The sequence below is a fragment of the Oryctolagus cuniculus genome, chromosome 15 (genome assembly GCF_051225735.1).
Source record: "Oryctolagus cuniculus isolate XC-2025 breed Fujian yellow rabbit chromosome 15, ASM5122573v1, whole genome shotgun sequence".
Classification (NCBI taxonomy): domain Eukaryota; kingdom Metazoa; phylum Chordata; class Mammalia; order Lagomorpha; family Leporidae; genus Oryctolagus; species Oryctolagus cuniculus.
In genome coordinates, this window is record NC_142881.1 from 81,547,062 (window position 1) to 81,572,483 (window position 25,422).

The 25,422-nt window shown below is 51.6% G+C and overlaps 1 protein-coding gene across 3 annotated transcripts in view; it reads left to right on the forward strand.

The window, feature by feature from the left end:
- Positions 1 to 25,422, forward strand: part of LOC127490054 (beta-microseminoprotein) — a 48,318-nt gene that overhangs the window by 3,724 nt on the left and 19,172 nt on the right. The window contains exons 2-4 of one of the 3 annotated variants that reach the window (XM_089313670.1): positions 8,462 to 8,555; positions 9,073 to 9,205; positions 9,797 to 9,936. In XM_089313670.1, the coding sequence (XP_089169796.1) occupies positions 9,082 to 9,205; positions 9,797 to 9,936 (264 nt within the window). In that variant the 5' untranslated portion in view covers positions 8,462 to 8,555; positions 9,073 to 9,081. Of the gene's footprint in view, positions 1 to 8,461; positions 8,556 to 8,730; positions 9,206 to 9,796; positions 9,937 to 25,422 lie in introns of those variants that run through there. The other 2 variants (XM_089313672.1, XM_070067856.2) reach the window with 2 other exon arrangements.

Consider the following 25,422-nt stretch of genomic DNA (forward strand, 5'->3'; position numbering starts at 1 on the left):
GGAATTATGCTTTAGGTGTGAGCCCACGTCTCTCCTAGGACCCCATGTGTCCCAGGACCCTTGCACCTCCCTCCCCCAGGGCCCCTCCAGCCCAGAGGCCTCACTTGGCTCCGTATCGCTCTCGAAACATGATGTGACTTCTGAACGTGCGTGCTACATCTTCATCGATCTGTTGGACTTGATCTGAGCACAACCTGGCCCGTTCCTTCATCTCCTGCAGGGCAGGGCCGAGGGGGAGGGGCCAGCCTCAGGACGAGCCAACCCCCACTGTCACACAAGCACCCCAAAGCCACATCAGCTCTTCTGGTTGGCAGGGAGAGTTCCCCTTGAGGGAAGCTCATTCCCCTGATCCACGGAGGGTCATGGGTTCCCCACTCACCTTAGTGTCCACGCCACCCCCAGTGCCCAGCAGAGGGGCCACTGTGGACCCGCTACAGTCAGCCTGAGGCCAGGGGCTCTGCCAATGTCCTTCTGTGCTACCTCTGCCTTCCCAGAGCAGGAGAGACTGAATCAGGCCTCCGAGCCTCCTCACTGGGCTCTCAGGCCCCACAGGACAGGAGTCAGCCTCACCCTGACCAGCCTTCAGGGCTGCCCCCTGCAGGAGAGCCCCAGCTCCATCAAGAGAGTGGACACCCTTCTTGGACTTGGAGCTGGCCCCAGGGGCAGCCCCCACTTGAAGACTTGGGCGAGGGCGGGGCTGGCGGCTCAGTTGCTCCTTGCTCCCTGATGTCAGCCAGGGAGGTGACAGCCCGGGGCCAGCCCTCTGATGGATCAGCCCTCATTCCCAGAAGCAGTTGAGAGCTGACTCTGACCGATGGAACCAGCAGGCCAGGTGGGGGCTGGGTGAGCTGAGGCCAGGCCAGGCATGAGAAGGCCCAGGTGAGGGCAGGGCCCAGCGAGCATAAGAAACGCACAAGCAGGGTCAGGTGTGGGGAGGGCCGTTAGGGACAGAGCCAGCTGAGGGCCCTAGCACACAGGACTTCCACCTCACTCCAGGCCGTCTCTATCCATTCAGGACCCAGCACAATGGCACTGGGCAGTCCTGGGCCTAGAGGCAAGGCAGGACCACAGGGATGAGGGCTGTGGCCCTGACCGGATCCTTGTGTCCAGGCCCATTTGTGTGTGGGGAGACATGGAGGAGGCTTCTGGGGAGACGTGGATGAGGCAGAGGGGAGGGCCGGGTGGGGGCCCCAACCAAATGACCACTCCTCCTTGGCATTACTTGTCCACCACACGGGAGCCTTGCGCTCCTGAGCAGGCCCAAGCGGGTCGGCCTGCCTCAGATTGCACGCAGAGCCATACCTCGAATTTGCCAGGGTTCTGGGCCTTCCTGGTATCCACGGAGAGCATCATGGCCCACACCTTGCCGCGCACCTGGGCAGGGATGCCTTTCTCAATTCTCCGGTGGAACTACAGGAGAGAGGAGGCTCTGGTGAGACCCGCCCCAGGCCCTCTGTTGGGGGGGAGCGTAGGGTGAGACAGCAGGAAGGGGAGCCCTGGGCTCTGTGCTGTGTCCCCAGATCTGCCTGGACCTGGGCCTCCTGACCCAACAGTGAGAGGAGGGCCGAGGGCTCAGTGCAGGCTCTGTGGTGCACTCACTGCCCACACAGGGCACCAGGAACTGTGCCTGCCCTGCATCTGGGAGTGGCCCCAGGGGAGACTGGATCTTCTACTGCGACAGTGTCCTGGGTGCAAGGGCATTGGGCTGAGATGACCTGTGTCCTTTCAGGGCAGGACAGTTGTGTCTGAGAGGCACAGCGATGGGCACTGTCCATCCCAACTCCACCCTCAGTGGTCCCCAGGGGCCCTCAGGTCCAGGTACCTTCTCACTGCTGCGGTACTTGGTGAAATTTCGCAGCATCTTGTTCCATTTTTGCAGTCGGCGGCCCTCCTGATGTTTATGCTGGGAATGGAGACAGGATGGTGTGAGCCCAGCAGTGTCCTCTGGAGAAGCCACGGATGCAGCTCAGGAGGCTGTGGACAACTCAGCTGGGAGGAGCCAGCAAAGGGGCAGACCACAGCACCCAGACCTTCCAACTAGGGGAGCCTCAGGGGCTTGGGCTCTGCCCACAGGACAAGCCATCCTCAAGCCAGTCCCATCTCATCCAGGAAAGTGGGTCACAGTGGCCCACAGGTGGGGACCTCAGAGCTGCAGGCCTGCTCTGGGGCATGTGGGCCTCAACAGATCTCCTGGGGACTGCTGTCCCTGGAGGACCATATGGCACTCCCCTAAGCACTGCCTATACCCACAGGCCTGCTAGTTCTGCCTCCTAGATGAAGAGTCCATGGCCAAGGTCAGCTTACCCATTGCACTGCCAGGCATCCATGCCTGGGCGGCTTCTGCTTACTGAAAGGCAAGAGAGACAACACCATGAGAATGGGCACTGAACCACGCATGGTCCACTTCCCCAGCAAGGCTGGGACAGGACCCGTGTCCTCCTCACCCTGCTGAGGTGCAGCCCAGGGCACAGAGAAGGGCAGGGAGGGGGCAGCCATGCTGCAGGCAGACACCCAGCAGGGGCTGTGACCGTGAGCATAGGGAGCCCAGGGCCAGGGAGGAGCCCTTGCTGCCAGTGCTGTGAGTGTGCAGCTGGGACTCGAAGCACCTGGGACCACCACACCTCCCTGGGTACCCCCCTGCCCACCCTCCTCCCTATGCACTGGCTGCCTGAGGTGCCTGCTCCCCACCTCACCCTCCTCAGCCCGGACCGTGGCCATCTCTCCACCAATCGGCTCCTGCTTTTTCTCCAGGTTCTGGCACAACATGGAGCCAGAACCCCCATCCCCGAGAGCTAAGGTGGCCGAGACGGCTCCATCCCTCTAGGTCACCGGAGCCCACCCTCCAGCCACGGGGCCTCCAAGTCTGTCTCTTGCCCTCAGGTCCCACTCCTCCCAGCACAGTGCCCTCCGCTGCAAACCCCTCTGTCCCGGTCTGTACTGGGGAAGCCTGCAGGCAGGTTCGGAGCCTTGAGGTCACATCCCTGGCCGTCCCTCAGGCCAGGCCTTTAAGCCTTTAGCTTGGCCCCTGAGACCCAGGTACCTCCTGGACAACTGCCACCTTCTAGGCTGGTGCCCCAACCCTGTGGCCACAGCTCTGGAATGCTGATGGCCCGGTTGTGTCCCCTAGGAGCAGGGCAAGACCCTCAAGCCACCCCCTCTACTTAGCATGAACAGAGGCCTCAGAGGCAGTGTGCCCCGTGCTTGCCCCATGTCCAGTTCTGTCCCTGCCTGCAGTTTGGATTCACTCACTGGGTCATCAGCTCTGGCCACACGCTGACCTGTGCCTGCACTGTGACAACAGCTTGGATCAAGGAGGGGGCCTGGGGACAGGTGTGCTACCTAATGGTGGGGTTTCTGACCCTGGTCCCTCCCCTGGGTGGATCGGGGTGCAGAGGACTCACCGCAGGAAGCCAAGTTTGTCTGGGACAAGGGCTCCACTCTCGTTGTCCTCTTCTCCCAGGTGAAACTGGGGCCCTTTACGGGGACCCTGCAGGGGAGAGGGGACCCAGGTGAGAAGTCCGGGTCTCAGTCACTGAGGGAAGCTGAGCCACCCTCCCCACTGTGTCCCCAGGGAGGTGGGGTCTGGCTCTCACAGGCACAGTACTTGAGGCAGGGTCCTACCTCCTCTCCCAGCACCCTGGCCCGTACCTGCTCATATTTCAAGATGATCCCTGCTCGCTCCTGGGCCCTGCCGGACCTCAGGGCGTCCATATCCAATCTGTAAGACACACACGCACATGTGAGCCAGCACAGGGAGCCCACGGGAACTGCTGCCCTGAGGGCTGTCCCCCTGGTCAGAGGGGGGACAGCCACACAGCCAGGTGGGCGGGCACCTGGTGGTCGGGTCCCAGGAGGATGACTTGTCCAGAGCACAGGGACTAGGGACAGTTGGGGAAGGACAGCCCCCACCTTGCCTCCCCTGCCCTGGGAAAGGATGCTCCTCTCCCAGCCTGGCATCCACGTGTCCTCCAGGGAGCCCAAGTCCAAGGGTCTCCCTGGCCCTCTCCCAGCCCCCGCGTCTCTAGGGCTCTCAGAGCCAGCCTCGCTGCCCCACCTGATACCAGCTGATCCAACACCTAGTCTTGAACCCGTGTCTGACACAGACTCACACCAAGGCCCATTCGACACTGATGACCAGCAGAGTGGGAGGAATGAGACGACTGTATACACGCTCTGCACACAGGGGCCCACTGAGAGCTCAGCCACATCACTCATGGAACCTGGCGTGGGAGACCAGTGCCACCCACCTGGCGTGACCTTCCCCATGTCACAGCTCATGCACAGAGCAAGTCCCACTCACCTCCATCGCGAATCCATTGGATTCTAGCAAAAGTGCCTCCTGCCTACGCTACCAACATCTGGTCAGTTGGGCAGTAGATGCACTACTGACCGCTGGTTGCCGACAACCCAGAGTGCACAGTTCTCAGTGACTGTGATGTCACAGAATCCTGCCAGCCAATCCCAAGTGACACACAGCTCTGGCAAGGGGTCAGGGTTCTCATCCCGGCTTCATAAAAAGTCACCAGAAGTGGGGCCTGTGTTCTCCCCAGGGCCCAGGTGAAGAGGGCAGGGCTCTGGCAGAACTGCCCCAGAACCAGGGGTGCCAGGGCCCTCTGCCACCTGCCGTAACGGTCCCAAGTCTCAGGCAACCTGCACCTCCTGCCCCTCCTTTCTTCCTCTGCAATTTTATTACAGCACAACTGTGAAAGCCTTTCTCTATGAATACAAGGTGGCACAGGGAGCCCCATCATGGCCTGTCCATCTCCCTGAGGTCCCCACACTCGGGACTGCCCTTGCAATGACCTGAATGGAGACTCCCAAGGCTGCAGCCTCCTGTCCTACCACAGGCCCCACCCTAGCACTCCCAACCCCTGCCGACCCCTCCTGCTCTGTTCCAGCCCTTCTTCCCAGGAGTTTTAGGAGGTGGACACCGGCATCCTCCTGGGATGGGGGGAGGGGAGCAGCCCGCTGAGCACCACCTGCATAGGACCTCAAGCCAGCGTGGTCCAGACTGTCCAGAGCGGGAGCCAGGGCCCTGTCCTGACACTGACCATGGCTTCAGGCACAGAGCACTGAGAACTCCTGGGCACCAGCTCCTGAGCCGCACGCTGGTAACACCGGGCTGCTGCTGACCATAAGGACAGGGACAGCATGCATCGGGCAGGAGCAGCCACAGGCCCACAGTTTCCCGGGGTGCTGATCACCGGGACACCCACCCCTGAGGGATGCAGGGGTCACTGCCAGCAGCAGCTCAGCCCTTCCAGCCCCTGGGCTGCTCGTGGTCAGCACGGGCTCTGCAGAGCCCAGGGACCCCAGCAGGGTTGGCCCAGCCTCAAGGCTTCCAGCTTTGGCTGCCTTCCTGCTACTTCCTCGCTGCTTACTCCGGGGAGGGGGAGCTGTCTTCTACTGTGGGGTGCACATGTATTTCTCTATGTGCATCATACGTGTGTGCCCAAGGTGGGTGTGCTCCAGGCCTCCCCCAGGACTAGAAGCTCCACGCCTGAAGCACCCGGTCCTTGTCACTGTCACCTCATGGCATGCAGGCTACACTGAGATGGCACCAAGTGTCCCCCCATTTTCCCACCCCGCCTTGCTGGGCTGCTTTGGTGCAGTCAGGTGGGCTTGCAGCGGGCACAGCCCCATGGCAAGGCGGAAATCTGCACTCCTTCAAGAACTCTTGTTGCCTTCAGAGCAGTGCTCATTGGTGAGGCTGACACGATGGCCCCAGGCTGATGGGTTCAGGAGGCACCCGGGATGAATCTGCTCTGGGTGACAAGGCAGCTGGCTGCACAGCCCCTGCCAACCTGGCCCAGCATGGAGGACGCCCGGGGGGAGGGATGAACTCACCTCTGCAACGTGGCTTCTGTCCCCTACTGTCAGGTGACGATCCCACCTGTTGGCCATCTCCTCCTCTATCAGGACCCTGGAGGTGGATGAGGAACAAAAGATGCACCTGTCTCCAGCCCCTCCCTGCCCTGCCTCAGGCCCCAGGACAGCCTCTCCTGCTCACCCCATCATGGTCAGGGCAGTGACAACCCAAGTCTCATCTGCAGCCTGCCTGGTACCACAGAGTCCAGCGTCCCCATCCCCTGCACATGCACCACAGCACTCTCTGTTCCACTTCCTCGTTGTAAGGAGCCCCTCCTGTGCCCAGGAACCCATGCAGGTGTCCCCCTCTGCTGTCCTGCCCTACCTTGACACAGCACTCACCAACCCCTGGAGAAACTTCTCCCCAGACACGGGGGCAGGAGGCCTCCCTGCACCCCTTAAAGCCATGCGGCCATGGCGTTGTCCTGCCTGTCAGTTTCTTCCCAGTCCTCATGGCAGCCTTGTTCGCCTCATCACCTGAAGGTCACGGGCGTGGGCAGTTTCTCTTTAGTCTCCCTGCCCTGCAGACTTGCTAGCAAACAATAGAATGCAAATAAATACCAATAAGTTGAAAACCATGGGATTCTCACACATTCGGTGTGGAGTTGATGGCCTGTTTAGTCCAGAAAGAGACCGAGGGTGATAAATGCTCATCCCCAGACCTCCTCTTCCACAGCTATCAGGGGACAGAAGAGTTACTGAGCCAGCAGGAAACACCTCTCACACCTGGGGGCCCTGCTCAGGGGCAGGAGCCAAGACTCGGGAGTGGATGCTGTCTGGCCCACAACGCTGTGCATCCGGGAGAGTTGGAGAATGAACCAGATGGACGATTCTCTCTCTCTCTCTCTTTCTCTCTCTCTACTGCTCTCTTTATGTAACTCTTACTCTCAAATAAACAAATCATATATATGTACATATATAAAAACATTAATTAGTGGAGCTGTAGAGCCTTTCTATTACTATATATATATATATATATATATATATATATCACTACACTGTTACACTGTGTACACATTTTTTTTTTCTAGTGAGCACTTGTAGTCTTCACCAAAACAAACTGCTCATGGGCCTTAATACCACTTGTTCAAATTTGAAAGGTTTTTTTAAAAAAATATTTATTTATTTGAAATTCAGAGTTACACAGAGAGAGGAGAGGCAGAGAGAGAGAGGTCTTCCATCTGCTGGTTCACTCCCCAATTGGCTCAGCTGCACCTATCTGAAGCCAGGAACCAGGAGTTTCTTCCAGGTCTCCCATGTGGGTGCAGGGGCCCAAGGACTTGAACCATTTTTCTTCTCTATAATCTTTTTTGTGGCTAAATGATCTTACCTAGTTGTGTATTTTAATTTTCCACTTATTGGCTTTGGTTATTATATTATAGAGTTTTGCTTTGTGTTTACCATGAGTCTTACTAAAACATTTTTGGCTTATCAAAAGCTTGTTTGACATGTAGACATCTTGGCATAAGGAAAAAACAAGGGGCTTGGTCCATGGCATGTTAGGTTAATCCTCTGCTTGCGGTGCCAGCATCCCATATTGGTGCCAGTTCTGGTCCCGGTTGCTCCTCTTCCAATCCAGCTCTCTGCTATGGTCTGGGAAAGCAGTAGAAGATGGCCCAAGTCCTTGGGCCTCTGTACCCACTTGGGAGACCGGCAGGAAGCACCTGGTTCCTGCCTTCAGATCCGCGCAGCTCTGCAGTGCAGCCACTGGGGAGTGAACCAACGGACAGAAGACCTTTCCCTCTGTCTCTTCCTCTCACTGTCTTTTACTCTACCTCTCAAATAAATTCTTCAAAAACAAACAAAAAAAAAAACAAGAGATACATACTAATAAAGAACACTAAAATTATACTCCTTTCCTTCCTACATTTTGAATTTTTGAAGTCTACTTTTAAATCTATATTATCTATTATTTTTAGTGGAATTATTATTCTTAATTCTTTTGCTTGTTATTCTTCATACTAAACATATGGATTGTGGATGTCCTTGTTTACAATATGGGAGCATTCTGAATTTGTGTATTTAGTGACTTGTACCAGTGAGTTTTCCACATTCTAATATTTTTTCTTACTCATTAGCATCTCTTTCTTCCAGTTTAAAAAACTTCCTTTCTTGTAGGACAGATCTATAAGACAATAACCTCTCTCACCTCTTGTTTTTCAGAGAATAACATTATCTGTCCTCCATAACAGAATGATAACTTTGCTAGATCCAATATCCCTGGTCAGCAGGTTCTCCAAGAACATTGTGAGAATCACATCTCTTTTCGTGCCATCTGTAAATCCTGCCCTATCACTCTAGAAGTGAACTGGGACAGTCTGGTGTGTCATTCACTTCCTTTCTCTTGCAATGTTGAGCCTCATCTTTTCCCTGGAGACAAATTTGATTTTAATACATCCCGGGATGGACTTGGTTGAATCAAATCTAATTGGTGACCCCATGCCTTCCTGTCACTTGGATCACTGTACCTTTCTGCAGACTTCAGGATGGTTCTGTATTATCTAGTTGTGTGTACTGACTACCAATTTAATATTCTCAGTTCCTCTTGACCCACAATAATGTAGATATGTTTGTTTGTTTTTATTGTTTGAAGGTAGAGAGATCTTTTATCAACTGGTCCACTCTGCAGATGCCCACACAGCTGGAGCTGAGACAAGTGAAAGCCAGGAGCCCAGAGCTCAATCCAGGTACCTCACATAGGTGACAAGGGCCCAAATACTTCAGCTATCATCTGACACCTCCCAGGGTGTACATTATCAGGAAATTGGATTCAGAAGCAGAGCTAGTGCTCAAACCCAGGCACTGCAATATGAAATGTGAGTATCCTCACCAGTGTCTTAACCACTGCACTGAAGAGATACACCAGATGTGTGTACCTTTCAAAGAATCCTAAAATACACGTAAGCCTTTTCATACTTGTTGGAATTTTTTTTATTTTTTGCTCCTCCATATGTTCATTTTCAAATAGCCTATATTTGAGTTTACTGCTTCTTCTGTTTGATATAGTTTCCCATTGATACATTCTATCATATTCTAAGTTTTGGTTAGTATAATTTTAGCTTAAAGATTTCTGTTTGGTTTTTGAAAATTACCTTCATTTCTTGAGGGCCGGCACCGTGGTGCAGTAGTTTAATTCTCTGCCTGAGGTGCTGGCATCCCATATGGGCGCCAGTTCTAGTTCTGGCTTCTCCTCTTCCCATCCAGCTCTCTGCTATGGCCTGGGAAAGCAGTAGAAGATGGGGCAAATCCTTGAGCCCCAGCACCTGCATGGGAGACCTGGAAGAAGTTCCTGATTCGTGGCTTCGGATCGGCACAGCCCCACCATTGCAACCATTTGGTGAGTGACCAATGAAAGAAGACCTTTCTCTCTGTCTCTCCCTCTCACTATCAGTAACTCTACCTCTCAAATAAATAAATACTTTTTAAAAAAAGAAAACTACCTTCATCTCTAGTAAGCCTCCTCCTCTGAGTATTGAATAGTTGTGCCATCTTCTCTTGAAGCTTAGTGAGTTGCAATACAGCAGCTCTTTTTAATTCTACATCTGAGAATCTGTACATGTCAGTTGCCGTCTGTCTGACCTCTGAAAACTTACTTTGTTCCTTAAGTGAGGTTGTGGTTACTTGAAAGTTCTTGATGCTTGTAAGTGCACTACATCATCTTCAACTTTAGGGATTGTTTCCTTGAGCCTTCAAATTGTGGCTTTGTTTTTAACTTTCCTTCCAGAAATTCCAAGCAGTCTATTTTCAGAGCATATGGACACTTGGGCTGTTTCAGCTCTAGATTGCAACATAAGTCTGCTGTTGATGTGTTGTCACTGTTTTAGCACTAGAGAGTGCTCCAAGCCCAGGTTTGTCCTAATGCTGCGGTTGGTGTTTTGTTCAAAGTTAACTGAGGAAGTGCCTAAGTAGGGATAGTCTATCATTGCAGTCCTGTTCCTGGTGCTGAGCCAGATGCCAAGTACCACGCCACCAGTGCCAAAATGGCAATCACTTCTGGAGCCCAAGACCCATGCTTCCGGTCCTGAAGTGGACTCACTTCCATCATCCATCAGTGATGCTGTTTGGAATGTAAGTCTGATTAACGTGGGTCACAGGTCTCCACCTGGCACTCCTGGCACTGGGGTCAATCAAGAAGCAGGGGCTTGGGGAAGGGAAATGTTGGGATAGGAACAGTGTCAGGTATTTATCAGACGGGCACTGAGTCACAGGGCACAATCCTGAAATCACTTTGTTTCTCAGTGGCTGGGGTCTTGTTCTGTATTCTTTCCAAGATTGAGAAAGGGATGGTTGAGGCAGTCCCCTTGACACCTCGCTAAAGAGGACACTTGGGCTCAGTCTGTAGCCACTGGCTTGGGAGCAATGGCCCTGGGGCCCTGTCTGGCACCATGTTTCATAGTAGTGAGCCTGGTACTGGGTTTAACATCAAAGGTCTGGGTGCAATTCCTCCTCTCTCCTCCAAGCAGAAAACCAGACACCCCTTTCCCTGCTACTTGGATCTGAGAGGTGGGTATGGCTGTCCTCTTTTCTTCCTGCATTCCTCAGAGTGTCTTTTCTTCTTGTTCTCATGCCAGGCACTGTGGTCACTCACCTGCTTCCTTAGATCCTGTGGTGTGGTGTAGGAATAGCTGTTCTCATCAGTGTCTGAGTGCAGTGCTGACAGCCAGAACATCTTAGCTCCCTCCTGCTGCACCTTCTAGATATTATTTGCTGTACAAACACTACCAAGTTTCAGTTTATCAAAGAGGCGAGCAGTGTCAGTGCGATTGTGTCATACACAGGAAGGTTTCCCCCCATGAAGTGATCAGGACTTGTCCCTACCATTCCTTGGAGATCATCTGTAATTTCAGAGTATGAAAAAGATGTCAAGGTCGGTGCCGTGGCTCACTAGGCTAATCCTCCGCCTTGCGGCGCCGGCACACCAGGTTCTAGTCCCGGTCGGGGCACCGGATTTTGTCCCGGTTGCCCCTCTTCCAGGCCAGCTCTATGCTGTGGCCAGGGAGTGCAGTGGAGGATGGCCCAAGTACTTGGGCCCTGCACCCCATGGGAGACCAGGATAAGTACCTGGCTCCTGCCGTCAGATCAGCATGGTGCACTGGCCGCAGCGCCCTGGCCATGGTGACCATTGGAGGGTGAACCAATGGTAAAGGAAGACCTTTCTCTCTGTCTCTCTCTCTCACTGTCCACTCTGCCTGTCCAAAAAAAGAAGAAGTCAATATAAAAATATGAAAGATATGACAATATACATGTGATTGTGATGTGTAATTCTGGTGGACATTCAGGCTGGATAAGGGTGACTAGATAGCTTACTGAACATTATTTCAGAGCGTGTGTTGATGGTGGGGGGGATTTCTGGATGATGTAGGTGAATACATAGGTGCTGCCACCAGGGACCACAGCCTGGTCTCATCCAATATTTTTTGGAGGATTTATTTATTTATTTAAAAATCAGAGTTACACAGAGAGAGGTAGAGGCAGAGAGAGAGAGAGAGAGAGAAAGGTCTTCCATCCACTGGTTCACTCCCCAGTTGGCCACAATAGCCAGAGCTGCTGTGATCCGAAGCAGGAGCCTGGAGCTTCTTCTGGGTCTCCCATGCGGGTGCAGAGGCCCAAGGACTTAGGCCATCCTTCACTGCTTTCCCGAGCCATAGCAGAAAGATGGATAGGAAGTGGAGCAGTCATGACTCCAACCAGTGTGCACATGGGATGTGTGCACTGCAGGCAGTGGCTTTACCTGCTACTCCACAATGCTGGCCCCTGGCTTCTTTCTTACAGAGGTGTTTCCAAAGTGTGCCTGTGTTGTGCAATGTGTCAGTGCTTCTCTTTATTGCTGAATACCACAGTGTATGAATATGTTGCACTTTGCCTAGCCATCCATGGACATCTGGTTAGCTTCTACCTTTTACTTAATATGCATAATGCTAGTATAAACATTTGTGTTTCAGAAGGGTATGTTTGGTATCTGTTTTCAGTTCTCGTAGGTGTATATTTAGGAGTGGAATTGCTGGGGTAAATGATAACTTGGTGCCTACCTTTTTAAGAAACTGCCATGCAGGTCCAGTTTCTCCAAGACTGTATCGACAAGGGTTGTCTATATTTTTGACAATGGACTTCTTACAGGGTGTCCCCTTGTGCTTTGCATTTCCCTAATGTCTGATGGTGCTGGACAGTTCTTCATGTGCTTGCAGACCAGTAATAAGGCTCTTTAAAACCTTTTGATTATGATATAGTTTTTGCACTTACAGAGGAGTTACAGAATAGTTTGAAAAAGTCCTGTAGTTCCTTCAGTCAGACTCACCAGACATTAACATTTGCCCTATTGGAGTTGCATTCCCATTCGTATTCTCTCCCTTTTCCCTCTCTCTGGTCTTCGTCTTTGTCTACACACATCCATACAAACACACACACACACACACACACACACACACATTTTTATTTAATAATCTGAAAGTAGCTGGACTCATCATGTCCCTTTATCCATGAATACTTTGGCATAGATTTTCTGAGAACACGGATTCTTTTCATGTAATTTCAGTACACTTCTCAAAATCAGAACACACGGCATTGATAACCAGTAATATCCAATCTGTGTTTAGACTTTATCAATCGTCCCCATATGCTAGACCCACAGCTTGCTCATCAGATTTCCTTAATCATATTTATTATTTTTTGAAATATTAGTTATTTGAGAGATCAATGGACAGAGAAAGAGAAGAAGACAGAAAGACAGAGCTACTATCCATGGGTTCACTCCCCAAATGCCTGCAACTGCCAGGCTGGACCGGGGCAAAGCCGGGACCCCAGAACTCCATCTGGACCTCCCCCATGGGCCATTGTCTGCTGTCTCCCAGGTGCACTGGCAGGGGCCTGGATTGGAAGCCCAGGAGACGGGACTCAAGTCGGCACTCTGATATGGGAGGCGGGAGTGCTGGGTGGCGGTGTAACCTGCAGCGCCACAGCATTCACCCCATCCTTGGCAGGTGCACGACCTTGCCTGTCCTGGAGAGTTTGCACCGTGATTTGGTAGAAGAATTGCCCGCTGTTTCGTGACAGTTTGGGAGAGTTTGCCTGCTTTTCCCTGGGGCTCTATTAAAGCACACGTGTTTAACACTCAGGAACAACAGGCAAAACGTGCTTCCCAGGCATGGTGGGCAGGGACTCATTCCTGCCCCATCATTGGCGATCAGCTCTGTCACTTGGCTAAGGTGCGGCCTATGGGTTGAGGGGTTAAGCAGCCAGGACAAAAGGCAGTACAAAAAATTATTGTAGTTAATAAGAAGTTTGGGGGGTGGGTGTTGCGGTGCAGTGAGTTCAGCTGCTGCTTGGGATCCCTGCATCCAACACCAGAGTGCCCCTCCGGCTGCTCGGCTTTGATCCAGCTCTCTGCTAATGCTCCTGGGAAGAGGGGGATGACGGCTGAAATACTGGAGGCCCTGCCACCATGGGGGACACCCAGATGGAGTGGCAGGCTCTTAGCTTCGGCCTGGTCCAGCCCTGGCTGATGTGGGTATTTGGGAAGAGAATGAGGAGATGGAAGGTGTCTCTCTCTCCTTTTCTTATCACTAGGTTCAGCATAGTGTGTGTGTGTGTGTGTGTGTGTGTGTGTTTAAATCAGACCTGAGGTGCGAGATACATGGAAGAAAATTCACCCAAGTGTCTCTTAGATGAGTTTTGCCAAATGTGTAGAGCCAGGTCCACATCATTGACAAAAACTCAGAATGGGTTGAAAAGGGCACACACTTTTTTTAAAAAATATATATTTATTTGTTTACTTGAAAGTCAGAGTTACATAGGAAGAAGAGGAGAGACAGAGAGAGAGAGACAGAGAGGTCTTCCATCCGCTGGTTCACTCCCCAATTGGCCACAATGGCCAGAGCTGTGCTGATCGGAAACCAGGAGCCAGGAGCTTCTTCTGGGTCTCCCACGCAGGGGGAACACACTTTTAAATCATAATTCAGGACTACATACATAACCAGACATGCATCACTCTAATCTTAAGGGACTTGGTCTCCTTCCTCTTGGACACATGCACCCCTAGGAGCCCAGGAGACAACGCTGGTGTCTCCTCTGTTGCTGTCACGGTGAGCTGTGGGCAGTAGGGGGACCCACAGAGAAGTCACTTTCCTGGGTACCGCAAGAAGGGAGCACAGTGTCCTTTTCCTTGCTCGACGACCCCCCTACTTACCTGGGGGTTCTGTTGCCTGCCCCCTTTCCTGGGGCACCACCCTGGTGTGGTCACAGGCAGGGCATGCACTGTGTCTCTGGGACCCACTCCCCCAGCTGCCTCTCCTTTGCCCTGGCCCTGGGCTGGATGTTGAGTCTGGTTGAATGGTGGCTGTTCTTTCATGCCATCTTCTTCAAAAGCTGCCATCCCTGCCATGAGCTGGGAAAAGTCTGTTTGGAAGTTAAAGGCTGAGCCTTGAGTCCTTTCTTAATCAATGGCTGTAGAAAGCCCCATCCCTCAGCCCAGGGTACCAGGCAGAAGAGGAAGGTGGGGGAGAAACACACCTCCCTAGCTAATACTTACCAATGCCTTCCCGTGGTCGGACAGGTGATTTGGGAAGAAAAAAACACAGAATTGGCCCAGCATCCCATATGGGCACTGGTTCGAGTCCCGGCTACTCCTCTTCCAATCCAGCTCTCTGCTGATGGCCTGGGAAAGCAGTAGGAGATGGCCCAAGTCCTTGGGCCCTTGCACCACGTGGGAGACCCAGAGGAGGCTCCTGGCTTCAGATCGGCCCAGCTCCAGTCATGGTGGCCATCTGGGGAGTAAACCAGCGGATGGAAGACATTTCTTCTCCATCTCTCTGTAATTCTAACTCTCAAATAAATAATACATCTTAAAAAAAAAAAGAACTTAATGTTGACCTACCTTAAATGTTATCATTCTTTGTCTACCTTAATCATTCTTCCTTTGGAAACAGGACAGATTAAATATTTATTAAGTATTTCTCTACATTGGTCTCCCCTGTTTTGGCCAAGAGGCAAATTAAATATTTGTCTACCTTAATCCTTCATCCTTTTGAATTTAAGACAAACAAGATAAGGGCAAGTTCTTGTCGATTTTTTTAATCTGATTGTTTTTGGTAGTGCAGCAGGTGAGAAGGGAGACAAAGACAAGGTCAAGATGATTGGAGAGGGTGTAGGAGCTTAGATCCTGTCCTGGGGCGTGCACATGGGCTTCAGGGAAGGGAAGGTATGTTCCGGGCAGCGTGGGGGATGGCACAGGTGCTGGCTGGGCCGCGTGAAGGTAACGGGGTAGGGGTATGGGAAGGGGCCATGTCTAACCTTCACCTCAACCTAGGGTTGTTTAAGATGCAACAGAGAGCTGGTCTCTGAGCAGACAAAGTTTCCTTTCCAACACCATTTGTGCTTCTCCCAGCATGCTGTGGGTCGGTCTCAGAGACCCCCGGTGTGCGGGCTGAGTCCTAGCCACTGTGGTGGCTTCACTTTTGCACCGTGAGATTGGAGACATGGCTCCATGCAGTCCGCAGAAAGTGATCTCCAGGCACTCGGGTGTAGCAGATGAGAAGCAGGATGGCACTCTGGAGAAAGGACAGCTGCCCAGGATTCCCTCAGTGGCTCGGACAGTCCAAGGTCATCAGCAGAATGGAGCCGGGAGTTTCTTCCAGGTCTCCCACATGGGTGCAGGGCCCAAGGACTTGGGCCATCATCCACTGCTTTCCCAGGCCATAGCAGGGAGCTGGATCAGAAGTGGAGCAGCTGGGATTCGAACTGGCGCCCACCTGGGATGTGGGTGCTGCAGGCAGAGGCTTAACTTTCTGTGCCACAGCACGGGCCTCCACCTCTGCTTTTGATCCAAATCCTGCTGCATGTGCCTGGGAAGACAGTAGTTGATGGCTGAAGTACTTGGGTTCCTGCCACTTATGTAGGAACCCGGATGGAGTTCCTGGCTCCTGGCTTTGGCCTGGTCCATGCATAGCATTTGAGGAATAACCCAGTGAATGGAAGATCTCTGTGTGTGTGTGTGTGTGTGTGTGCGCGCGCGCACACCCCTCTCTGTCACTCTTTCAAATAAAAAAATAAAACATCAAAAATTAATAAAAGAGACAGTTCATCCCCCCAAAAGAACTTTGATCTCAGTTGTGTCTGATGAACCTAGGCCATTTTCTTTAAGCTTCTGAACACTGACCAGCTAGACATCTAAACTTAGAGTAAACCTAGGCCATTTTCTTTAAGCTTCTGAACACTGACCAGCTAGACATCTAACTTAGAGTAAGCTGTATTTTCTCTCTATGTCTATTTTCTTACAAAAATAGTAATACCTAGGGCTGGTGCTGTGGTATACTAGGCTTAGCCTCTGCCTGTGGCACCAGCATCCCATATGGGCTCTGGTTCAAGTACTGGATACTCCACTTCTGATCCAGCTCCCTGCTAATGTGCCTGGGGAAGCAGAGGAAGATGGCCCAAGTGCTTGGGCCCTGTATCCACATGGGAGACCCAGAAGAAATTCCTGGTTCCTAGCTTTGGCCTGGTCCAGCCCTGACTGTTGCTGCCATTTGGGGAGTGAACTAGCAGATGGAAGACTCTCTCTCCCTCTCTCCCTGTAACTCTTTCAAAATAAATAAAAAAATAAATCTTTTTAAAAAAAACCAGTAATACCTTCCCTCCAATGCAATCATTTCAATATGAGACTCAAAGGAGTCAGGTTTATGTGAAAGCAACACACAGGGTCTCTAATTATGCTCCCCCAGAGGATTCCCAGGATCTACTGGATCCAAAGAAATTCTAGAGACACAAGAGAGAAAACTGGATTATGTCATATATTGGTCTATTTTGCTTACTATCACAAAATACCCAAGGCTGGATAACTTTATAAAGGAAAGGGGTTATTTAGCTCACAGGTGTAGAAGTTCAAGGGCCTGCGTCTGGTGACAGATTTCTTCCAGGCAGGGAGACCTGAATGTCTGCACCTGCACCTGCTGCCTCCTTGTGCATCTCCCTCTCCCTCTCCCTCTCCCTCTCCCTCTCCCTCTCCCTCTTCCCTCCTCTTCTTCCCCCACCCCACTACCAATTATCCACCAGTATTTTAGTCCTAGTAGCTCTATGATTTTGTTTAATCCTAGTCACCTTCCAAAGATCTGACCTTTAAATACCAGGGTCAAATTGAATTTCCATCCTCCTAACACCTGACAAGGGCATCAAATTTCAACCCATGAGCCTTTGGGGAGCACAGACAAACCAGTGTGGCAGAAATGAATTCTTCACACAGCTCTGGCCATTGTGGCCATCTGCAGAGTGAACCAGCAGATGAAAGACACCTCTCTCTCTCTCTCTCTCTCTCTGCCTCTGCCTCTGCCTCTCTATAACTCTGCCTTTCAAATAAATAAATCTTAAAAAAAAAAAGAAATGAATGCCTCATTCATTTGGCAAACATCTGTCTGGTGTCTCCTTTATGCAGCCTGGAGCTTCAAGGAATGGATTACAGGGGTGACAGGGGTGCCTCTTCCTCCCATTGTTGAAATCGGTCTACATTTTCATTGAAATCGCCCTGCTGGGGGCCAGCGCTGTGGTGTAGCAGGGTGAGCTGCTGTTGTTGGCAGTGCCAGCCTCCCATGGGGTGGGGGAATGGTTCAAGTACCAAGAGGCGCTGCTTCCAATTCAGCTCCCCGCTAAGGCTCCTGGGAAAGCAGGGGATGATGGACCAGGTGCTTGTCCCTTGAGCCCATGGGGGAGACCTGGAAGAAGCTCCTGGCCCTGGCTTCAGCCTGGTGCAGCCCTGGTGTTGAGGCCATTTGGGGAGTGAACCAGTAGTAGATGGAGAATCTCTCTCTCTCTTGTTCTCGCTCTCTGCATTTCACATAAAATTAAAAATAAAAAATTCTGTAAGAAAAAAGAGTTTCCATAAAAGAATATGCTATAAAGCAAATCTCCTGGACCAGAAAGCATTTGTCCTCAAGTTCCACACTGTGGCTCGCTCCTGCCTGCTGAGGACTCAGAATACTGAAAGCCCAGGAAGCTAAGAGTAAGTTTCCATCACTAACTCAGCAGCCCTAGACCAGGAGCAAGGGAGACTACACCCAAGTGGCCCATCAGAAGCGGCCACTCGCCCTCTGTGCCATTTTCGTGCCATCCCAGGGGGAAAGTCAGAAGTGCTCTACAAAGGAAAGCTGCGTGGTTGCCAGCAGCCATAACTAAACCCGCCTTGGGATCTTAAAAGCGGGCTGTGCCAGATGCAGTAACGGTCCAGGAAGCTTACCTGCCCACTTCCTGTGGACGCTAGGGGACTGGTGTTCTCCCTGGTGGTGGTGGTGGTGGTGTGTGCTGGGGTCACCATGGCCAAGTGCAATGCACATGGGCAGCCTCCAAGGCTGAGTCTCTGATCAAGGGACTTGAGGGGGCCGCTCCTCCTGAGATCCCTCCTCTGGGTTTGTAGGTGGTGAGTGCCACCTCCCTGTGTGTTCACAGAGCTTCCTCATGAAAAGAGCAGGCAGGGGGCCGTGACTGTGGCATAGTAGGCTAAGCCTCTGTCTGTGGTGCCGGCATCCCATATAGGCACTGATTCAAGTCCTGGCTGCTCCTCTTCCCAGCCAGCTCTCTGCTTATGGGCTGGGAAAGCAGTAGAAGATGGCCCAAGTGCTTGGGTCCCTGCACCTGCATGGGAGACCAGGAAAAAGCTCTTGGCTCCTGGCTTTGGACTGGCTCAGCTCTAGCTGTAGTGGCCATTTGAGGAGTAAACCAGCAGCTGGAAGACCTTTCTCTCTCTCTCTGCCTCTCTCTATCTGTAACTCTGCTGCTCAATAAATAAATAGAATATTTAAAGAAAGGGAAGGCAGTAGATGGGAAATAGAGAAGGAGAAGGAGTTGTCTGGTGTCTGTTTCCTGTTTAAAAAAAAAAGTATTTGAAAGACACACGAGAAAGAAACAGACAGAGGCCTCCCATGTGCTGGTTCACTCCCCAAATGCCCACAACAGGTAGGGCTGGGCCAGACTGAAGGCAGGAGCCAGGAACTCCATCCGGGGTTCCCACATGGGTGGCAGGGATCCAGGCACTAATGCCAGCACCTGCTGTTTCCCAGGGTGTGTGATGGCGCCTCTTTTTTAAGATTTTGTTTACTTTTTTCAAAGGCAGAGTTTACAGAGGGACCCACACACACCCAGAGACCTTCCATCCTCTGGTTCACTCCCCAAGTGACTGCAATGGCTACGGTTGGCCAGGCCAAAGCCAGGAGCTCCTTCCAAGTGTCCCACATGGGTGGCAGGGGCCTAATCCCATTTGGGCCATCCTCTGCTGATTTCTCAGGTACATTAGCAGGGAGCACAGTTAGAAGTGGAGCAGCCAGGACCCCAACCAGGGCCCTATGGGATGTCCCTTTCACAGGCGACAGCTTTATCCACTGTGCCACAGCACTGGGCCCTGATGGGTCCTCTTTTAAAGACATTAATTCTGAGGTCAGAAACTGGATTGGGAGGAGGGAGCAGGTGTGATTGCTCTGGGTAGCTAAGAGAAAGTTCTGGAGGCCAGTGCTGTGGCATAGCAGGTAAAGCTGCCACCTGCAGTGCTGACATCCCATATGGACACCAGTTCAAGTCCTGGCTGCTCCATTTCTGATCCAGCTCTCTGTTATGGCCTGGGAAAGCAGTGGAAGATAGCCCATGTCCTTGGACCCCTGGAAGAAGTTCCTGGCTGCTGGCTTCAGATTGGCCCAGCTCTAGCTGTCACAACCATTTGGGGAGTGAACAAGTGGGTGGAAGACCTCTCTCTCTGCCTCTGCTTCTCTGTAAATCTGCCTTTCAAACAATAAATAAATAAACATTTAAAAAGAAAGTTCTGGAAAATGTCAAGGGCTCTGCAGGAAGATTAGTGCCCCAGTTAGGGATCTGCTCATTTACTGGGGGCTACGAAGCCGCCACCCTGAGACTGAACGCCAGGGGCAGAAGGGCATCACCCCCTCCCCTTCCTCGGCCCACTTCTTACTGGCCTGGTGACTGAAAGGAATTCAAAGTGTGTCAGGAGCTCCAACTGCAGCAGGGCCTGCACATAATCATCTCCAACCTGCTGGCCATGGAGAGGCTCTGGGGAAAGAAAGCCACAACCTTTCCAGCTGGCTGCAAATCAAGGCCGAGCAAGCAGTCTGTGCTGGGGGTGGGGGGCATGCACCTAACCAGTCCCTAACCAGTGCCCAACACACAGTAGGTGAACGAACGAATGAACAGTAAGAGCAGCGCCATTGGGGAGGGGAGAGCTGGAGCACAGAGAGGTGGGGGCTTTATTTTTTCATTTCTTTTTTTCCTAAGATTTATTTATTTACTCAAGAGGCCAAGTTAGAGAGAGAGGGAGTTACATCATTCAACCTCCCCTCATCTCCTCACAATGGGGCATTATCTCACATCAGTCCAAGAAGGCTGAGTGTGGTGCAATTAGAGAGAGGGAAATAGAGGGAGAGGCCACATTTGCATAACTTTTATTACTTTAAATCGTCATAATCATTCTATTGTGTTGTGAAGTTGTTGTTGTAAATCTACTGTGCCTGATACACTTCATCATAGGTACGTATAGGAAGAAGAAGTGCCCACAGGGTTTGACATTATCTCCAGTTTCAGGGCTCTGCTGAGGGATCTTGGAACAGATCCCCTGTGGAAACGGGGGTACCTGCTATATGCACAGTAATTTGGGGGATGACAAATGCTGTGAGTAAGAAGCAACAGGAAGGAAGGGAGTGTGGGCATGGATGCCGCTCTGAGCGATGGCCTGGAGTGGGGGATGAATCTCTCAATCTGCAGACACTCAGATAGCTGTGGGTGCACCAGCCAGGGTGGGAGGATTTTCCTGGTGTGGTGAGGAATAGCAAAAAGGACAAAGTGACCCTCTCTGAGTAATGAAGGGGACAATGTTAGGACCTAGATATAGCAGGACATGGGGCGTAAGCAGGAGGCCAGCTCCCCGAGAGTTTGGTGAGGGCTTTGTTCTACAAGTGTGGTATGCAGCTGTGGGTGGGGGCAGGGTGGGGATAGCAAAGGTGCACCTGCTCTGTGTATGGGGGTCACGGTGAAGGTGACTGTGCTGGCTGTTCTGCAAACAATTGACAGCAAGAGGTTTTGAAGTGGGCATGAAAAGGCCACCACCAGGTTCCCCCTACACACACACACACACACACATACAAACACAAAGAGGCTTCAACAAACACTAGCCTAGCATCTCACAGCTCATGGCCGTGAACTCAGGATGATGAGCTGTATGCTGACCTCAGCCCCATAAAGGCCCTGCCCACGAGAGCTCAATGCCATGGAGCATGGGCCCCGAACCTCCCTTCGGTTCTTAGAAAACTCGTCCTTGGGACTCCTTTCTTTGTCTCTCTGAAATGTGTCCGTGCCAGTACAGAGCTGGATACATCCCTTTGAAAAGCAATCATCCCTCAGTCTTCCAGCCCTTGATAGGAGGGTAGGCCCCCACCTGGTTAGCAAACCCGGATACCAAGATTACCTTTACCCAGCCTCCCCCTAGAGAGTGTCCTCAAACACGCTTCCCTTGGCATGGCTCAGCGTTTAAAACGTCTCCTGCCTTTGGGTGGAGTAGAGCCCAGTTCAGACCACAGGGTCCCTCTCCAACCACCGGTAGTCTGAATACAATCTGTCTTTGAAAAATTTTTTAAAGAATTTTTTTGAAAGAGTTACACAGAGAAGAGAGGCAGAGAGAGAGAGAGAGAGAGAGAGAGAGAGAGAGAGAGGTCTTCCGTCCGATGGTTCACTCCCCAGTTGGCCGCAATGGCCGGAGCTGCATTGATCCAAAGCCAGGATCCAGGAGCTTCTTCCAGGTCTCCCATGCGGGTGCAGGGGCCCAAGGACTTGGGCCATCTTTTGCTGCTTTCTCAGGCCATTACAGAGAGCTGGATTGGAAGAGGAGCAGCTGGGACTAGAATGGGCACCCATATCAGATACCAGCGCTTCAGGCTACGGCGTTAACCCGCTGAGCCACAGCGCCGGGCCCTGTCTTTGACATTTTTTAACAAGTGCCTGGGACAAAATTTAACTTTTTTTTCCAAAATTTATTTATTTGAAAGAGTTGCACAAAGAGAGAAGGAAAGGCAGAGAGACAGAGAGAGAGAGAGACAGAGAGAGAGAGAGAGAGAGAGAGATCTTCCATTTGCTGGTTCACTCCTCAATTGGCCGCAATGGCTGGTGCTGTGCTGGTCCAAAGCCAGGAGCCAGGAGCTTTTTCTGGGTCTCTCATTCAGGTGCAGGGGCCCAAACACTTGGGCCATCTTCTACTGTTTTCCCAGGCCATAGCAGAGAGCTGGATTGGAAGTGGAGCAGCCGGGACTTGAACCGGTGCCCATATGGGATGCCAGCACTGCAGGCGGCAGCTTTACCGGCTAAGCCAGAGTGCCAGCCCCAGAATTTAACTTTTGAAATTGGCTGGTGTAACCTCTTTCATCTTGTCCTGTTTAGAAAATATTTTGGCTATTCTAAATTACTTGTATTTCTATATAAATGCTAGCCGAAGTTTGCCAATTTCTCTAGGAAGTCTGATGCACTCTTTCTTTACAAATGACTTTTCTTTAGGAATGGCATTGGATTTGTAGCTAAATTTGAGAAGAACTGTTATGTTAGCACTATAAAGTGAACGTGGGTGTATTTAGATTAAGGGTTGGCAAAGTTTCTATAAAGGGTCAGAGGATAAATATTTTTGGCTTCCTGAACCATTCATATCTACCATTGTAAGTAATATGCCAATAAGTGAGTATAGCTGTGTTCCAATAAAACTTTATTTACCAAGCATGCAGGGGGCCAGATTAGTCCGAGAGTCTGTAGTTTGTTGTCCTGATTTAGGTCTTCTTTAATCTCCCTCAGCAAAATTTTGTAGTTTTCAGAGTAAAATCCTGCCCTTATTTTGCTAAAGTCATCCCTAAATGAATATAATTGTTTCCTGGATTATATTTTCAGATTGTTCATTGATTTTATTTATTGGTTTTGTATCCTGAACCTTGCTCAGCTCTCTTACTAATACCAGTGAGAATGGTTGGCAGATCCCCTGTGATTTTCTGCATGCGGTCAGGCACTCTGCAGGGCCAGTTTTTCTTCCTCCTCTTCTTTCTTGATGCTCCAATGTGAGCCCTTGGATACCACACAGCTCTCTTGTGTCTTGTTTGTATACAGGAAAAGGTGTATCCGAAGGATCCTGGGGTAACACAATGAACAGATGGCGAGGAAGAGGAAAATGGCCTTTTTTTTAAGAGCAGAGTTGTAATTTTGATGCTGAGGAGTGATCAGTCTCATGCTGAATTGTTTGATAGCTGAAGTGGACATCATGTTCACATGGGCCCTGACCTGCTTTCCCACCAGCCCCCAGGAGTTGCCTGTTACCCTCTACCAGGAGAGAGCCAGGCCCTCTCAGTATCTCCATAGAGACCTGGGCTTCCTCAGATGCTACCTAGGCAGGATGAATGATGCAGCCCAGGGGTTGACTGTGGTATGGGGTAGATCAGAACCAGTAGGATAGAAGAGATGGGAAGAAACTGGCATTATTCCTATTACTCACCCTTCCCCCATGCCTTCCTTCTCAACACTGCACAGGACTGTTTCCTAAACCCTCCATGAAGACATCCCATGGGAGTACACCCTCACTGCCTGCAGGGCAGCAGCCAGCTCACAACACACTCCTGTGCCCTGCACGCCTCTTCCCAGCCTGCCTCACTTTCAGTACCCCCTACTCTTTTATTTCCCTGGGATTGCACCCCCAAGAAAATGTGAACATGACAGCCTTTTTTTCTTTGATTTCTAAAGAACCAGGCAGACAGGGCCTTAGAGATTATCTAAGAGCAAGATCACAAAGTCACCACCTCCCAAGCAGGATTTAGCCTACAGACATATCTGATTTAATTCAAGAGAGATGGGGCTGACCTTGTGGTGCAGTGGGTTAAGCCACAGCCTGCGATGCTGGCACTCCATACGAGCACCAGTTCAAGTCCAGGCTGCTCCACTTCTGATCTAGCTCCCTGCTAATGCACCTGGGAAGGCAGCAGGAGATGTGCTTGGGCCCCTGCACCCGTGTGAGAGATCCAGAAGAAGCTCCTGGCTCCAGATTGGCACAGCTCTGGTTGTTGCGGCCAATTGGGGAATGAACCATAGGACAGAAGACCTTTCTCTCTCTCTGCCTCTCCTCTCTCTGTGTAACTCTGACTTTCAAAAAAAAAATCTCAAAAGAGATTTTTTAAACAGCTATTATCTTTTAGTGGGAAGACTTCCAAAGCATCTGCATTTCCTGCTTGTCAGGGACAGAGGCCTTGAAACAATTGGCTGCTGAGGGGCTGCCTACCGGGCCTCTTGTCTTCCCCAGCTGGGCCCAGCATTCAGCAGGCATTTGCCTCCACACTCAACCAACTACCTACCTAAGGGTTCTCGGACATACATCTCCATCCAAATCAGGATGAAGCAAAACAGGCTGGGAATAACGTGTGTCAAGGTCACATTCTCCAGAGCCCCTTTGCCAGCAACAGGGTCTGTATCAAGTCATCCGTGGGTTAACTGAGGGTCTACTTGTAAAGTTCATGGCTGAATTTTCCCAAGCTGGGGCACAGCTTGTGAGTTTGTGGCCCAGCCTATCAGGGAATATAAAATGCATGTTTTTGCTTGGACCTGAAATGAGAATTGCACCATGCTGAGCTGGGTCACCTTGACATTCAGCACGAGGGCCAGGCTGGTCTCTGCTGGCTTCCTGGGACACTGGACTCTCTGGGGGCTCTGAGGAGGCAGACTCTTCACCTCTTCATTGCCAGGCTTGTGTAATCTGCGCCGTCTACATCAGTGGGATGCTTGGATGACTGAGAGTGACATCTGCTTCCCCTAGGGAACTCTGGGGGAGTTGGCCAGATCTTCTGCATCTCCCTTGCAGATGTGGTCCAGGAAACACTGCATGAAAACCCCCACAGCCCAGAGCTGAAGCGCATTGGCTGTGGCAGCCCCCAGGGTCTCCCAGCACTCAGGGTAAACTGACCGCAGGCCAAGCCTGCACCGCCATAGGCCTGTTGTTGACTAGGGTGGAGATGGCCATCATATCCTCTGTCTGAGGCTGCAGACACAGTCCATTCTCAGGCCATATTTCTTTCTTTGAAAAATGTTATTCATTTAAGAGGTAGAACAAGAAGGAGAGAGAGAGAGAAAGAGAGAACCAGCATGGAAATCTGCAGGTACCCCAAATGCCCAGGAGTATGGGGAAGGGCCTGGGCCAGGCTGAAGTCCAGAGCTGGGAACACAACCAGGCCTCTCACGTGGGTGGCAGGAGCCCAGTGACTTGAGCTGTCACTGCTGAAAATGCATCAGCAGGAAGCTGGAGTCAGGAGCCAGAGCCAGGTACCAAACCCAGGCGCTGTGATGTGGGACCCAGCATCTGAACTGGCATCTTAACCAGCAGGTCAAGGACCCACCGTCTGCTGGAGCTTCCTCGTGACAGTGGTCATGAGGGAATGTTCCCAGTGCGTTGTCGAGGTTAGGAAGGAGGGCTAGGAAGAGGGTGGGCAGGCACGTCCCCTGCTCCGAAGGCCCCGCCGGGGTGGCGGCTGCCCTCCTGCTGCTGTTCTCCGTGCTTGGGTCCCTTCG